The 15,206-nt window shown below is 47.1% G+C and overlaps 1 protein-coding gene and 1 long non-coding RNA gene across 9 annotated transcripts in view; both read right to left on the reverse strand.

Annotated features, from left to right (window-relative positions):
* Window positions 1-15,206, reverse strand: part of LOC124055185 (plakophilin-4-like) — a 38,780-nt gene that overhangs the window by 1,954 nt on the left and 21,620 nt on the right. For all 8 annotated transcript variants that reach the window (XM_046381725.1, XM_046381724.1, XM_046381723.1 and 5 more), the window contains 14 exons: window positions 9,535-9,705; window positions 8,465-8,666; window positions 8,153-8,285; window positions 6,983-7,196; window positions 5,372-5,555; window positions 3,326-3,443; window positions 2,798-2,992; window positions 2,431-2,604; window positions 2,170-2,320; window positions 1,330-1,522; window positions 875-959; window positions 650-767; window positions 388-519; window positions 197-270 (listed from right to left, as the gene is read on the reverse strand). In XM_046381725.1, coding sequence (XP_046237681.1) covers window positions 197-270; window positions 388-519; window positions 650-767; window positions 875-959; window positions 1,330-1,522; window positions 2,170-2,320; window positions 2,431-2,604; window positions 2,798-2,992; window positions 3,326-3,443; window positions 5,372-5,555; window positions 6,983-7,196; window positions 8,153-8,285; window positions 8,465-8,666; window positions 9,535-9,705 — 2,144 coding nt within the window. The remainder of the gene's footprint in view (window positions 1-196; window positions 271-387; window positions 520-649; window positions 768-874; window positions 960-1,329; window positions 1,523-2,169; window positions 2,321-2,430; window positions 2,605-2,797; window positions 2,993-3,325; window positions 3,444-5,371; window positions 5,556-6,982; window positions 7,197-8,152; window positions 8,286-8,464; window positions 8,667-9,534; window positions 9,706-15,206) is intronic.
* On the reverse strand, window positions 11,769-15,203 carry LOC124055186. Its single transcript, XR_006842583.1, has 2 exons — window positions 12,464-15,203; window positions 11,769-11,931 (listed from the first exon to the last, which is right to left on the reverse strand). It is a non-coding gene; the product is annotated as an uncharacterized LOC124055186 (long non-coding RNA).

The following is a 15,206-nucleotide window of genomic DNA, read 5'->3' on the forward strand; positions in this document are numbered from 1 at the left end:
TTAGTTTTGCACCTCTTTCTGATGTGAGCACACATTAAAACTCTCCCAAGCTACCACAAAACACGAACTTTCCGTATTTTTCTAAAAATGTAGCAACTTCTTCAATCAGGCCTGTTGCTTGAAAGACGTTTAATGAATGAGCATGCAGACAGCAGTGACAGCCAGACAGATAATCCACAATTCAATGCCACACTACCTGGGACCTCCTCAGATCCTCTCCAGACTGGGAAGAATATGTCCCAATGAAATACGGAGTTTTCTTCTCAGACCCTGCAGTGAGAACATTGAACAGCACAGAGAGCAGGACAAACATGAGGACAAACATGACGACTTCTCCACAGTCTGACTTTGGTGTTGATGCGGTGAGGACAGACTCCACATGCCAACCTGTGTACTGCCGTTTGTGTAAACTGTTGTCTCCGTAATACGCGTCGAGTTGCATAGATGACTGCGCCCTCTGGTAGTTCGTACTGTGCCGTCTTATCCCGAGCATGGCCGGCGAGGATGTTGCGCTACCACCTGAGAGGGGAAAAAAACAAGAATATTTCATGGAAACTTTCCCTCTACAGGCGTATGCTTGCTTTGCTTTGACAACAGAAACATTTTCTTAGACATATACAGCTTCGACCACACCCACTGCATCTCTCACCTGATTGGACGACGGGGGACATCTGCAGAGGGCTGGTGGGCAGGGTCGGCTGTGAAAGGTAGCGGTCTCGCTCCAGGGTGGAGACTGGAGTCACAAAGTGAGTGTAGTTCCAGCCGTCCTGCGCACACGCACACACACACACACAGTGAACTTGTCAGGGTCACTTTACTTTGACAGATGCACTTGGTCTTCACTCGCTTAAAAAGATGGCCTGCTGGTGCCGACCTGTTTGTAGAGGCTCCTCAGCTCTCTGTACTGCCACAGTGTGTTCAGCACCTGAGCCGCCGCCTTCACCACCTTCATCGAGTACCTGCGACATCAACACACACACACACACACACCATTACAAATCATTTCCAAATGAAGCCATCCTGCACTTTTCTGGACAAACGAATGGAAAGTCCCAGAAAGAAATGAGTCCAAGATGATTTCTCATTTTTAATAAAGGTAAAAATAAAAGTTAAACAACTCAATTACCATTTAAAAATCCTCATTTCACATTAAATTTAAGCACATGCACATTTTACCACAGGCACAAAGCTGCTGCTGGCTTATCCCCAAAACACATTCATCACAACACACTAAAACCACAGAGTTCACTCTGACAAGTGAAAAAGGTTTGGCACACTTCGCCCTGACTCAAGTCTGCACACGGACGAGGCGTCTCTGCTGATTCGTACCCTTTCCCTCGGCCTTTGCTGATGTCCACCAGCTTCTCGATGCCCCCGCTGTCGGCTAAAGCTTTGGCGTTCTCCATGTTGCGGCTGGTGACCTCGTGCAGCGTGCAGCACACCGACGCCACCGTGTCGTCAGACAGCACCGACGGACTGCTGCCGGGCAGCCGGTTCACCAGGTCCCGCATGGCATACTTTCCTGCGGGAGCAAACGCAGAACATGGACTTCATTTAATCAATCTATGGAAGACTGGAGAAGATAATCAGCACATTTATCCATAATGACATAAATCTCGAGTTGCAGTCCTGTACATAATAATTCAAAATGAGTATTTTCACAGTGTGGTGTTAGCAAGCTTACTTGAGGATTGTTGGTTTTAGTTTCTGCAAATTTAGTCTTTCAGTGTTCATTTCAAATTTGGTTTGAATGTTTTTTTGATGGTGACGAGCTTTGCTGACACCTTTTAAGAGTTTGGGGTTATAATTTCTTGGATGTACAACTCTCCCCTTCCTCTCTTCTCTCAATGTGTTTCCCATCACCAGGAGTTGGTGTTGCTGTCCATCATGTGTGCAAGCGAGGGAAAAACACCTTCACTGTTTGGCCACAAGGGGGCGATGTCTCATCACTCTTTCCACATTCAGATGGGAATGAACGGAACGAACTAGTGTCACGCTGTGAGATGTGACGCAAAAACCTGCTCTGAACAAACTGTTGATGTTCTGACTGAAGTGTGAAGATGATCTTTTCACAGTTTCAGCTTCTCTGGATCAATCTGCTGAGTCACTGTGTGTGTAGCTGTGCGTCTAGCTGCGTGTCTGTGTGCGCCTCTCAGCGTGTGCTTGGACCTATCAGCTCCTTGTTGCGGCCGTCCAGCGCCATGTTGCGTAGAGCGGTGGCGACGGAGCACACAACCCGGTCGTTGTCCATCCTCAGCAGCTCCACCAGGATAGGCAGCCCTTTCTCCTTGCGCACCGCTGCTCGGATGTAAGCCGAGAACTGGACACAGACAGACACAGACACACACACACACACACACACACACACTTTTACTGCTAAAATTTTGTGGCGTTGCCAAAAGAAACATGCACAGCCTGGGAGTCACCGACCTTCCAGTTTCCGGCAGACAGGTTTTGCAGCGAGCCGGCGGCGCCCTCCAGCGTGGCAGGGTTGGAGCTCTCAGCCAGCAGGTTGAGGTACGGCTTCACCACCATCGGGTGCCACAGCAGCTCCGCCCCCCTCAGAGGCTGGGAGAAACCCGGGATGGGCCCGATGCCGTCCCACTGCCCGAAACACACACATGCACACACGTGGACACGCGGAATAAATGGGCTAAAAGACTGAAATACGTTTAATTCTGTTGTTGTAAGACTTTTTCAAAGCCCAAAGTGTGATTTCCTTGAATCTGATGATGATTCTCCATTTTCCAGGTTTTCCCAGGACCTGTTAGGGTGACCCCACCCTCGGCGCTCGTACCTTGTCGTCAGGCCAGCCGCCCCTCTTCCTGCCGCGCCTCCTCTTGCCCCAGCAGAGGTAGTCCAGCTCTTTGGCCGGGGAGGAGAAGCCCAGCAGGGTGTCCAGCTCCTGGTTGCCGAGGAGACGAGAGGAGGGCATCTCCACCTCCAGCCGGTAGGAGAGGTTCCTCAGGGTGCAGACGCTGTTCTCCACAATCTGACGAGGGAGGACCATAACAGCCTGAATATCTCAACAATCACTGATAATCTCTGTCAAGTACATTTTGCGGTCATTTGCCAGCAATGTTGAAATTTGGTACGGAAAAATGGAACTTTAGCCTGAGGGTGGCGCTACAGTAAAGGAAACAGAGTCACTGCAATTGTGAAAGTTTTCTTGAGTCCAGGCTGCTGAAGTAACTGAGCCACACTGTGTGCTACATTTAAAGATTAAGACTTTGGGTGAATCCGTGTTCATGTTGGGTTTAGCTCATGCAAATAAAATGACAAACAGTGAAAAGAAGACGTGTACACGCGTGTGTTTTCGCAGCACCTTGCTGTCGTAGTCGGAGGTGTTGACGCACACTTTGAGGACGTGAAGCAGCGAGTCTACCAGACCCTCGCAGCAACGCAGCTGACTCCTCGCCTCCTCCCCTGCTGAGCTCAGGTTCCTCGCACACACACACACACACACACACACACACACACACACACACATACATACATTAATTCAGACTGAGGTGCAGTGTGTGGATTCCCCCACAGGGTGGCTTAAAAACCTGCCCGGATACAGTAAAAGAGGGAGCTGATCCTCCAATAGGAGCCTTCAGCTCCTGCTAATGGAGAACTGACATGACAAGACTGCACAACAGCAAAAACTCCCACAATGCATTTCTATACTGTTACTCCACAGCCTCAGTCCGAGTGCTGAGGAAGGCTGGAAGGCGTCTGTGCTCAGAGATGTGGTCTCCCTGCAGTCACTTACAGCTGCCTTATTACAGGGACTAAACAACCACCGGCTTGTCTGCACTCAAACATGTTTAACAAAGTCCTTAAAATTCATTTTGCTGGGACAAAGTTCAGTTTTAAGTAAGGCAAGCTAGTGCTTGAGAAAACACACCTGGACGTGGTCCTGGTTGGCTCCAGACACCGAGGAACAATGGGAAACGGGCCAGTTTGGAGCATTTGGACTGAGAAGTCTCCACTAAGCAGGCTGAATTCATTTGCTTTGGAGGAGATGCTGGCCAATCGCACTCCAGTCTTCCAAAGCTGTCAGATTCATTCAATAGAGCCTCCTTGGCAGGAGTCCGTCAGTCTGGAGGTGTGGTCGCTCCTCCAGACTGACGGACGGCAGAGATGGGAAAAGATTCCTGCACTTCATCCGACACCTACAGATGGTTTTCTGGGAATATGAATACTGTAAAGCGATCATACAGAACTCTGTTCACACCTCCACTTCATTTGAGGCGGCCATGTTTGTTTGATATCAGATTTATCTGAGCACAAATCACACCCATTTACATTTTTTAGGACTAATTTGAGCAGTTCCACATTCATTTGTTGTATTTGGCTTTCCCATTTCCAAACACCTCCAGAACCTGATCAAAACATATTTGAATTATTCTTAGGTTGTAAGATATTCTCCACCAGGGCTCAACCACCTTAGAAAATGGATAAAAGTGAAGAGCGGGTCAAGTTCTCGGGCACTTTCACATGAAGTGAGCTCAAGGAACCTTGAAGATGAAAACCACAGAAAATGTCCTCCAAGAACTCCTGGACAAAAGAGAGAAGCTGTATTTAAAGCCTTCACTTTGTCAGCCGTATTTTTCCTTGGTTTTCTTGACTGTAGAACATGGTTCACGCCAGTCTCGGTTCTGAAATACAAGCGTGCTGTTGGAGCTTTTGCAGGATTTGGTAAAATCTGCATTATTATTTCGAGCCGTGGCGAACTGAATCATCTGGAATTCCAGCAGCTTCAATTTCAAATTACATCTGAGCCAAAGCCGAGCGAAGCTTCGGTCCCGTCAGTCATCTCCTGGTGGACGATCCTGCACAAGATGAATCTAAACCCTCGGCGTGGGCTTCCACTTTTAAGACACGCTTCTGTCGCTCTGCTGTTATTTGTCTCTGTGAGCTAATGTGCTCAAACACGTACTTTCATGCCTGCATAAAATCTCCATTATGGAGCCTCTCACAGATGATTATGTGACCATGATTATGTGCTGCGGTTTCACACAATCATTACAGTGAAAAGCGGACAGAGAAAAGCAGCGCGGACGACCAATAAATCCAAAAGTCATCGCCGCATTTCAAAACGAGAATCGATTTAATGAGCTGACGGTACAGGCTCGGGAGGAGAGTTAAATCAGCTTTCTTTAAAAAAAAGAAGAAAAAAAGCGAATGGATCTGTGAGAGTTTAACTGTAAATGAGTGCGCTTGTGTGCTGATGAATACGGATAAACTTCATCAGCAAAGCTTGAGATTAATGCTGACAGAACAGCATCAACTGGTTTTTTAGAGCATTTCCCCATTTTTCAACAAAAGGAAGCTCATCACCTGTCAAATGAAGCAAAAGGGGCGCGTTTGTTTCGCTCCTCACCTCAGACAGCCGGTGGTGTTACGCAGCAGCAGGGAGGACTGGAACTTGACCTTGTGCTCGTCGCGGTGCGACACGCTGCTCCAGCCCGAGTGGGGGATGACCACCGTGTTGGTCAGCGTGGTGAGAGCGTCGCGGATGATGGTCATCTTCACTGCGTCGCACGAGGACAAGTTCCACAGGACGCCTGAGGGTGCAGGAGGGCCCACACAGAAAGGTTAAACAGGTTTGTTGTTTTTCTTTGGCTTCCCAGACTTTATGTTTTCTCTCCATTTCCCTTCACTACCAGCCAATTTGGCACAGAAGAGCAGCCATTTTTGTAAGTCCGCTTGTGCTTAAACTTCATTAATTCTTCCCTCCTCATATTAGTCTTGTGCATGTTGGGATGCAGCAGCTACAGACAGGCTTTACGGTGGAGCAGAGTGTTCACCACACAGTCTCAAAGGACTCAAATCAGGGCACAAAACTCCTTTAAAACCTGTTTTAGAATCTTTGTTTCATCACTGGTGTTCTGCCTCTTTAATCCCCTTCATTAATAAAGTTTGTTCATCTGAACTACAATAATAAAAAATACGAGTTTGAGGGCAAAATAAAACTCTGAAGATAAAAAGCCTTCATAAAATTACATAGAAGCTTCCAAAGCAGCCGACGCCGGCACATATTTTTCGCGTGGGTGTGCATCAAACCACAACAGCGTTCGCTCGCTCCACCCTGCAAGCTGCAAGGTACAAAATACACCAAGTGAGAACACATCAGGTTAAATCACACAGTGTAAAAGAGGGGTGGGACAGACTGACCGGGAGACCGGGGGAGGGACCAAATCTGTTCTGACACGGCTTTCTGTTGGTCTTACACTGTTGTACTTGCAGGTATATTTATCACATCATTTTAAAAATCAGAAAGTGTCTGGGGAAAACACAAAAAGAAACCGGAGCCATTTGCATCCACCAACGTATGAGAGTAGAACTCACAGAAATCACAACCTGCGCTGCCAAAGTGCAGACTTTCCTCAAGTTTCAGAACAAACTACAGACTGTCGTCTTCTTCTTCTTGTTTCCCTCCTGCCATCTAGCAGCTTCACTTCTCCTGGTATTAAACAGTATGTGCGGTGTGACTGCAGAGCTGTCAGCGGCATCCTGTTTCCAAAGCACATTATCTTAGCATCTGTCCCGAGGACTGTGCCGAGATCTGCTCTGTCAACACAGCGCGCTGAGTGTTTAAGCCGCCGCCGCTCTCACCTCCCACAGAACAGCCGATACACAGATTAATGCACTGCCAGCCAGTCAGACGCCGACACGGGCCCGACGCTCGGCCAGCCGGCCCGCCAACAAACCCTCGCGAGCAAGCAAACGCCCACGCGGTGAGATTTCAATGTGTCATGTTTTGCTTTTGGAAACTGTTTTTGTCAGTGTGCATGCTGCTTTCACCTGAATTTACCCCTTCAGGAATAAAAAGACGGACCTGAGCTGACAAGTGCCCAACATGGGGGACTTTTACAAGCTCCTAATCTTTTTCTGACCTGCTGGACACGTTACAGATACCCACAATGCACTTTGAGAAACACTGAGCGTAAACCCCACAGAGCATTTTTCACTAAAACCAAACCCGACCCACCGGTGACCAGCTCCCGGACTTCGTTGTCGGTGGTTTTCCTGAGGAGGCGCAGCAGGGCGGGCACGCCGCCACAGTTTCTCAGCGCCACCTTGTTGTTGTCGGTGGCCTTGCCGTACACCAGGTTCCTCAGGGCCCCGCAGGCGCTCTTCTGAACCTCGGCCACCTTGTGGTCTAGCTGGTCCACCAGGTGCTGGATCCCTCCCAGGTGACACACCTGCAGACCAAGGACCAATCACAGAGATGGACATAATTTACACGCATGCACTGATGAAAAGCACTTCAAGACATTTAGCAGAATATAAAATATATAAAATTTACATAACAGAAACTTAACATTGTCTGGAAACATGCAGAAGCATCATTTCGCCATGTTCAACACTTCCTCGTGTCATCTCTAAATAAACCCGCCTCAGGAGAGCACCAGACGGTCCCCGTTTCTCTCTGATTCTCTGTTCAAACCGTCACTGAAAACATTTGTTTCTGGCTAAATGAGCAGGCGTGTGTCCAGGCTGCTCCAAAGGCTAATTAAAAGCTCATCACCGAACAAACCAAACGGCACTAAAATGGCTCTCGCGTGAAGCCCCGCCATTGTGCCGGAGTTATTTATTGCACGGGAAGCAGAGCAAAGAGAGAGCGTGTGCGGCGTTTCAGAGCGGCGCAGCAGCGACGCGTTTGGCACCAACGTGACTTTAAGTTTTGTTTTAGCAGATGGTGCTTTGGCTCAGAGTTTGGCAGCGAGGAACTCATAAAAAAAAAAGAAAATCCAATTTCAAACCCTGGAAGCTGAGTCAAACTCTCACAGACAGTGCAGGGATACAACAGCAGATATCTGAAGCAATGCAAATGAGCAAGGGTTGCAGCAAGGGGCAATTAAATCAATCAAAATCCAGTCAAATGTCTGTGGGCAAAGGGCCGAGTAACGCCTCTCTCTTCAGATGTACTTGTTTTGTTTATTTTTAATACATTACTTTCTTCAGTTTCTTTTAAAACCCGTTTCGTCGACTGGTTTCTCTGGGAAAACTGAACAGCACCAGAGCTGCAGAAAACTGTCGGCGGCGGAGAGTGACTCTCCAAACCTGCCAGCTGCTGCCCCCACCTGAGGAGTGAGTCATCACGGTGACGTCTGTCTTGTTATTTTTACTCGGAGCCCAGCACTCCCTGGCACCTTACCTCCACCTTGACCCGGTTGTCTCCATAGCACAGGTGCTGCAGATAGGCGGCGGCGTTGGCCTGGACAGAGGGGAAGTGATGCTGCAGCATGTGGATGACCTCTGGCAGCTCGGGGTCGCGCCAAGCAAACTCCCTGAGGGGAAACAAAGAGAAAACTTCCACAACGGTTCACTCACGTTCCACTTTAACTCTCCTCTTTCCAAAACTTAAACCCGAAGACATTTTAGATAATTTTATGTCCTTCTGCAGCATCACACCTCCATAGTGCCACAACCTCTTAATGGAACCTGAAAGGTGCTTGTGTGCACGCACCTGGGATCCTTATGGATGCTCTCGATGGACGGAGTGCGAGTGACCACCCGGTCCACCAGTGCCGAGTGCCGGTGGGAGAAGACGGGCTCGCCAGAGAGCCTGTAGGAGTCGGCGTACAGAGCCGCGCTGCTGAGCCCGTAGCTGCTTCTTTGGTACGGCAGCGTGCCGCAGTGGCTTGTGGTCCGAGGGAGGGTCCCCATACCTGAGGACGTGAAATGAGCACACCGAAACAAAGCAGGATTTGTCAAGAAATCTCATCCAGGTTTTGATTTCGTGGGGTTCAGGAAAACGGCATCAAGGCTGGAGGCAATTTGTACACAAACATACCCAAAGTCACATAAAAGAGGAAGGAGTATCACGGTACCATCAGCGTTTGAACACGCAGCAGGCCGTCTCACAGGCCACAAACCTGTTTAAATCTTGACGAAACCAAAATGGCTCCTTAGATCCTCCGCTATCAAACTCCGCAGAGCTTTCGCCTTTAAATCATTCTGAAAGGGCTTCAATTAAGTAGCAGCGGAGTACATGAAAGGTTTCAGCCTAATTAAGTTCTGACCTCAGGGAGCGATCATAACAGCAGTTCCTGTGCCCGTAAACTGTGATTTCCGCCACAGATTTTAGAGAATTAATCTTCTGAGCAGATGTGAAACGGAGCCCAGGATGCTGATGTGAAAAATGAGGTTGTTTAAGTTATTCTCTGTGTGGAAGCAAATATGTCTCATTAATATTCTGAGCTTGTGATGTTCACAAATAATTTCAGAGTCTGTGGTTGCGCATCACCTTTTTGTGCTCAGGTGAAACAATTTGCATGCTGAATGTCACAAATAAAAGTTTGTGAATGTCCAATGAGGTTCTGTCGCTGCAGAAATATTCTGCAAACATCTTTTTTCCCACATAAATATTAATGTCACTTATCTGCTTTAGTGTCCGAGTTATTTGAAATGATTGTCAGATTACTGCTATGGCACCAGTACTGCTTCTGTCAGTATTTCCACCAGTTGCTGTACGCACTGACGGATTTTCTCAATTGATTACAACCTGCTCCTCCCTCAGTCACGGCGATGCAGTACCTGTGTTGGTCCTGTAGAGGGAGCTCTGGGGGTCGTGGGTGGGGCTGTGGTACAGGGGGCTGTGGAAGGTTCGCTCGTCGAAAACGGGTGTCATGTGGCAGTCCGGAGACAAGGCCGCCCTCAGCTCGGGATCGATCTGCCCGGTGTGGCCGGCATACGAGCTGTGAAGCCCTGCAGGTACACGAGAAAGGAAAACTTTATTCACTTACACACGCCAAGTAAGTCCGGGGAATCAAACGATGATTGGAAGAGCATTTAAAGATACTTAAAAATCTGGCTTTTGGGAGAGCGGACAATGAAAGCCTCTTCAGTTGTCCTGCAATCCAGCACTGAACATCAACATGTCACCGCTGCATGGTGACCATCAAAACGTTTTTCTGCTTCCTGGCTGATCCAACAATATGACAATATGAACACCTAACGCCACGGTTCTCTCTGTCAACATGCAAGAACAACACAAGCTGTAAAGAAACTCACAGTACAAAGAGTTAAGCAGTTGGAGTATGTTGTCAAATCTTGACTCACCGACTGCAGAATAAAGAAAAAGCTGCGTCACACCAGTAACAAATGAAGCCTATTTCTGCCTTGCATAAATCATTTCTATGCACATCTCATTATTAGCCTCACACACACTCACAATCTGTGGTTGAGGCCATGCAAATTGAGATTAGACCAAACACGGTATTTCATAATGCCAACATGTCCCAACTGTTGTTGGGCTTCTAAAATGCGTGAAGACTCTGGTCATCCAGAAGCTGCTGCGGGCGCCGTCATCAGCAAGTCAAACAAGCAGAGAAGACGGGGTTTCTCCATCCTCCAATCTCAGCGCAGATCACTTCAAAGAGCGCTCCAATTATAAAGAGGCTTGAGGGCACGGGGGGGGGCAGCCTCGGCGGATCGCTCTGAACAGCTGAAGTGCACAGTTTGCACTTAGAGCTGGTGATGAAGGAACCATTTGCTTCTGCGGTTCTCACAGATTCTCACAGAAGAACATTCCTTTGGAAGGAGATGAAAATGTTCGGTGTGACACAGTCCTGTTGAATCTGGCCTTCAGTGTCTCTCGAGGACTCTTCAGCGATGAGGGACACAAACCTAAACTGCGGCGGTCAGCTTAGAGGATGCCGGTTCTTGAAATATGTCGGAATGAAACAGGAGCGGGGTTCAAGTGGTACAGATCACATCTCGCTCTGAATCCTGCTGGTGTCCAAACTCTTATGGCAAACTGGATTCATTTAACACCATCAAATATGACACATTGTCACAGGAACAATGTCTCAATAGAGCATATTCACACAGCACCAGTTTCCTCAGTGCAAGAAGCTCCAGTGAAACAGGAGCGGATCTATTTTCCCCACAGTCCCGTGCTCCCATGGTCCAATGGTCCCCAGCTCAACACCCTTTCAGACCTTGCAGTGCTTTTGCATGCTTAATTGGGTTACAGTCTGCATCTGAAATGCCCACCACCTTTAAAATACTGCTTACTAATTACACAAGGTTATATCAACATTGGGATGAGCCAGTTCAAAACCCGCATGCCTCCACACACACACACACACACAAAACAGATTATCTCGCAGCTTAGGTCCGTGTTTTGGCTGCTCACCTGGTTTCACTGCCCAAGCTACTGATCACTAATAGCCTAATCTTGTCTCCATCTATTGCTTATCTGCCTCGTGTAATCTCAGATTACGCAGGATCTGCAGGATAACTGGGAGCGAGTGACGCGTCAGGCCACTTAGCAGCGCTGCAGGGTGAGAATCACTTGGCCAGAGATGGGAGGCGTTTTATTTAGTTCACCGACTCTGCCTCCCGCATACACATCCTTCCACCATCCCTCGTTCCACACATGCACAACTGAAGCAAAGACACAAAAGGTGAACAAATGCACATGCGCACACACACACATCACATGAAAATTCAGACAGCCGACTGCGGCGTAATAAAGCCTTCGAGTGCCGCCAGCCGATAATCACATGCTGATGCTCCACGGGGCTTTGTGATAGAAACACCCCTATGTGGGTCAGTGGGAGCGGCTTAGGAAAGTGACAGAGGGCAGGACGGAGGAATAAATCTGTGTCGCTGCAGCATCAGCAGCGCTTCTGCAGCAGTAAATCTTCCGGCATGGCAGCGCGTTGGGGGGAGGAAGTTGTCGATATGCAGTTGTCAAAAGAGGAAAATCTGCTATTGATTTCATTAAAACGTTTCTGACGTCGTTCAGAAGAAGAAAGGTCGTGTCTTTTCAAAGCTCTGATGGCAGTATTTAATACATGCTGGTTTAAAGCTTGTTTTGGTTTCAAAGTTTCTCCAAAGAGTCCTCAAAGGCGTCCGAGAGCCAGACTGACTGAACGGCAGCGCAGAAATAATCCCTTCTCCAGTTCCTCAGCCAGCCTGAGCTGTCTAAACCAGTCAGAGAAGCACAAAGTCAAAGGCTGGATTTCCCGGGATGTCAATCAACTTCTCCTCCTCATCCTGACAAAAATCATCACACACTTCAAGCGGTGCCACAGCGCTTAACAGAGCGAGTGCTCAAACAACCACAACATTCTGAGCATTATTAGCACACATTTACTATCCTTTTCACTGTCAGCTGTAATGGTGATATTTTAACTGTTTTATCGACCGTATAATTTCCATTTGGACCTGAACGAGAGTGGCTGTTGCTAAGGCAACAAATGGTGATCCAGAAAAACAGATAATTTTTATCAGGGAAAAAAGGTCAAACATTTGCAGGTTTCAGCCTCTTAGATGTGAGAATGTTCTGCTCCTCTCTGGTTTACAGGTTTATGACTGTTGGAGGGGGAAACAAAAATCAAACAATTTGTGAGCAGGTATGTTGGTCCACAGGAACTTGATCTTCTCACAGTATATAAACCAAACATCTGATTTATCAGTACATTATATGATTGATGAATAATGAAAGCGGCCATACCTGCATTAGCTGCAGTGTTACAGTATTAGAGTGGTAGTTGTGGTACTGCAGTAATGCAGTCATGCTGCTTCTTTGTTCTCGCGGTTGCTGAATTCAGCTGAGGTCACAGGTGTCAGTCAGCTCCTCGTTAGAGCTGAGCTGCAGGAAGTCAGGACCAGAGCTCCACCCAGTCCCTCCCTCTACACCCTACAGACTGACTCTAACCAAACAAACTGACAAAGCACTGAGTACATGTGAGCAGCCACTCACAGCTGAACAAGAGCAATAAACTGTTGGGAAAATGGTGCACGGACTGACTTTTCTTCAAGTGAAATAACTGATAATCTTTTGAATTAACAGCTCTGCTTAAGTCTTGGATCATTGTTCCCACTGTTTTCATTGTCAGTTGTTTTCTAAACCTGACTGAACATCAGATCAGGGTCTTGTCTGAGCGTATCACAATAAACCATCCAGCAAAGTCTGATAAAGCGTTTGCAGTTTTATTTGAAATCCCTAATCAGATCACAGAGTCTGACCAGCACATTTTGTCTTATAATTATGAGTCCTTTTCTCATAATTATCAGATAGAAAGTTATAATTATGAGAGAGGGTCTCTAATTATATTTCCTCTGGTGAATGCAGTGGGAGTACATCACTTGTTTTAGATGCAAAATTATGAATTACGTGACTTTCATGATTATTAACTGCCAATATGCTGGGGCCTTCTCACATTAATGTCTGAAATTATGTTTATATGCAACAAATCTACAACAACAAATGTTAAAAGGAGGAAAGTAATCGTAGCCTGGATTATGTTCAGAGACGACTGAACCAAACATCATATTTACGAGCCACACTGGAGTCACAGGGAGGCGGACCAGGATGGTGGACTCTGACGCCGGAAACAGTTTGAGTCTGCAGGTAAGTTTGGGTCAACATAAACACTTGAGGCTGAGGTAAACTTTCCTTGTCTGTTTTTATTAATCACATTTTCACACTTTTCTAATCAATGTATTTGCTGTTTATTTACTGTATGAATACGAAATAATTTACACGCAGTATTACCCTGGAGAATCCACCTTTGATTTGGCTTGTAACTATTAAAGATCAACACTGCAGCAAAGGCACGAGGAGGCAGTTTGCAGAAACATCGATCCTTCATGAAATAAATCCATGTGCAGAGTTGTGAGCACGCCAGTCGTGTCACAGCTGCCAGGGATCAAACGCATCCCGTTAACAACGCTTTACTGGATGTGGGCTGTAATCAACCGCCAGCGAGCCGCCCGTAACCCCCCATCGACTGCTTCATCTCAGCAGTAGGCAACAACACAGTTCGCCCTCCCAGCCATCAGTTTGCTAAAACGAGACAAACTGATGGGGAAACTGTTTCCAACAGGAAACCGCGATCCACTGTATCGTGCCCGTTCATACTTAACTCCGTTGTGATCTTGTTTCTTCTGGCTCATTACTGCTGCAGATCAATCAACCAACAAGATGAGAGTTAAGTCTGAACTGAACACTTCGTCGAGGTGAAATCCTCCCCCTCCTTCAGGGATTACATTCTTTATTTTTCAGACTGGCATGCATCACATACAACTTGATCAAACCCAGCAGCATTATCAGCCAGAGCTTGAAGATAATTTGACTGCATGAAATGAGCTGCCTGAGCCGGGACACGAGATAAAATCACCTGCCGAGCTTGCAGTTCGCCTGAAAGTTATTTTGTTCAACATGCAGCTTTACTATACTAACTCTCACTGCTGCACAGAGATACAAGAAACTCGCTGAAAAGTGTTGTGTGCCACAATATTAGATCAGCACCGCCCAGTCAACTTTCCGCGGACAGAGGAAAGGTTATTAAATCAACAGAGGAAACGTGCAGGGGCGCAGCTTGGTTTACTTACAAGGGGAAGGTTTGCTGAAAACATTTCACAAAACATCTTCAACTGCGGCAGCGATGCTCACAAAGTCTGCAGCCAAAGAAACTTTTGGTGGCCCAGATTTTTGACCTGGTTGGATGTGACTGGGACACAAACTGACCCCTCTAACTTCACTGATTCAGAAGGTGGAGCACTGGGCTGGAAGACAGACCGAACCCGTCGCTCTGCATGCATCCACTCGTCCTCCATGACTGCGTGTAGCATGACATCAAACCACCATGACAAAGGCTGGCTGTAAAGATCCCAGATGTTCTCTTGCACACACAGATATTTACGCACACATATTCTCTCATGGATGTTTAATGTGGCTGTAAAGATTTTATCATGTCATTGGATTTAATATCTCGTATGACTTGCTGCAGGCCAGTTTCTCTTCGGGGACAACAGCTGAACTAAAATACAAAGGCTGAATGAAATCATTCAGCCCAATCGTGAACCAAAGCTGCATTAAATGATCTTTAACAACTGAACTTGCGCGATTAAAAAAACCTCAAGCACAACCTGATTTTTTCGTTGGAAACTGTAGAGCAGCATCTTTCAGGCCATAAGATGTTTTACAGGATGTCACACAAGAATAAAATAAAGTTTTCCGACACAAATCTGACTTAAATAACCCCTTTAGGCCTCACAAATGTATTTAAATGAGTATAGAGGTGAAAAGGAGAAGTCGGCCGCCTGCCAAAGAGGTTGACCATCAGGAGAAAATGCTGCTACATTACAACTGTCATCTGTCACTGAGGCAGATGCACGCTTGTTACCACAACATGTCACTTTTGATTTAAGGGGGACAAATGGCAAATTAAATTAAGTACTTTTGGCCTGAT

Source organism: Scatophagus argus, chromosome 24 (genome assembly GCF_020382885.2).
Source record: "Scatophagus argus isolate fScaArg1 chromosome 24, fScaArg1.pri, whole genome shotgun sequence".
In the NCBI taxonomy this organism is placed as follows: domain Eukaryota; kingdom Metazoa; phylum Chordata; class Actinopteri; family Scatophagidae; genus Scatophagus; species Scatophagus argus.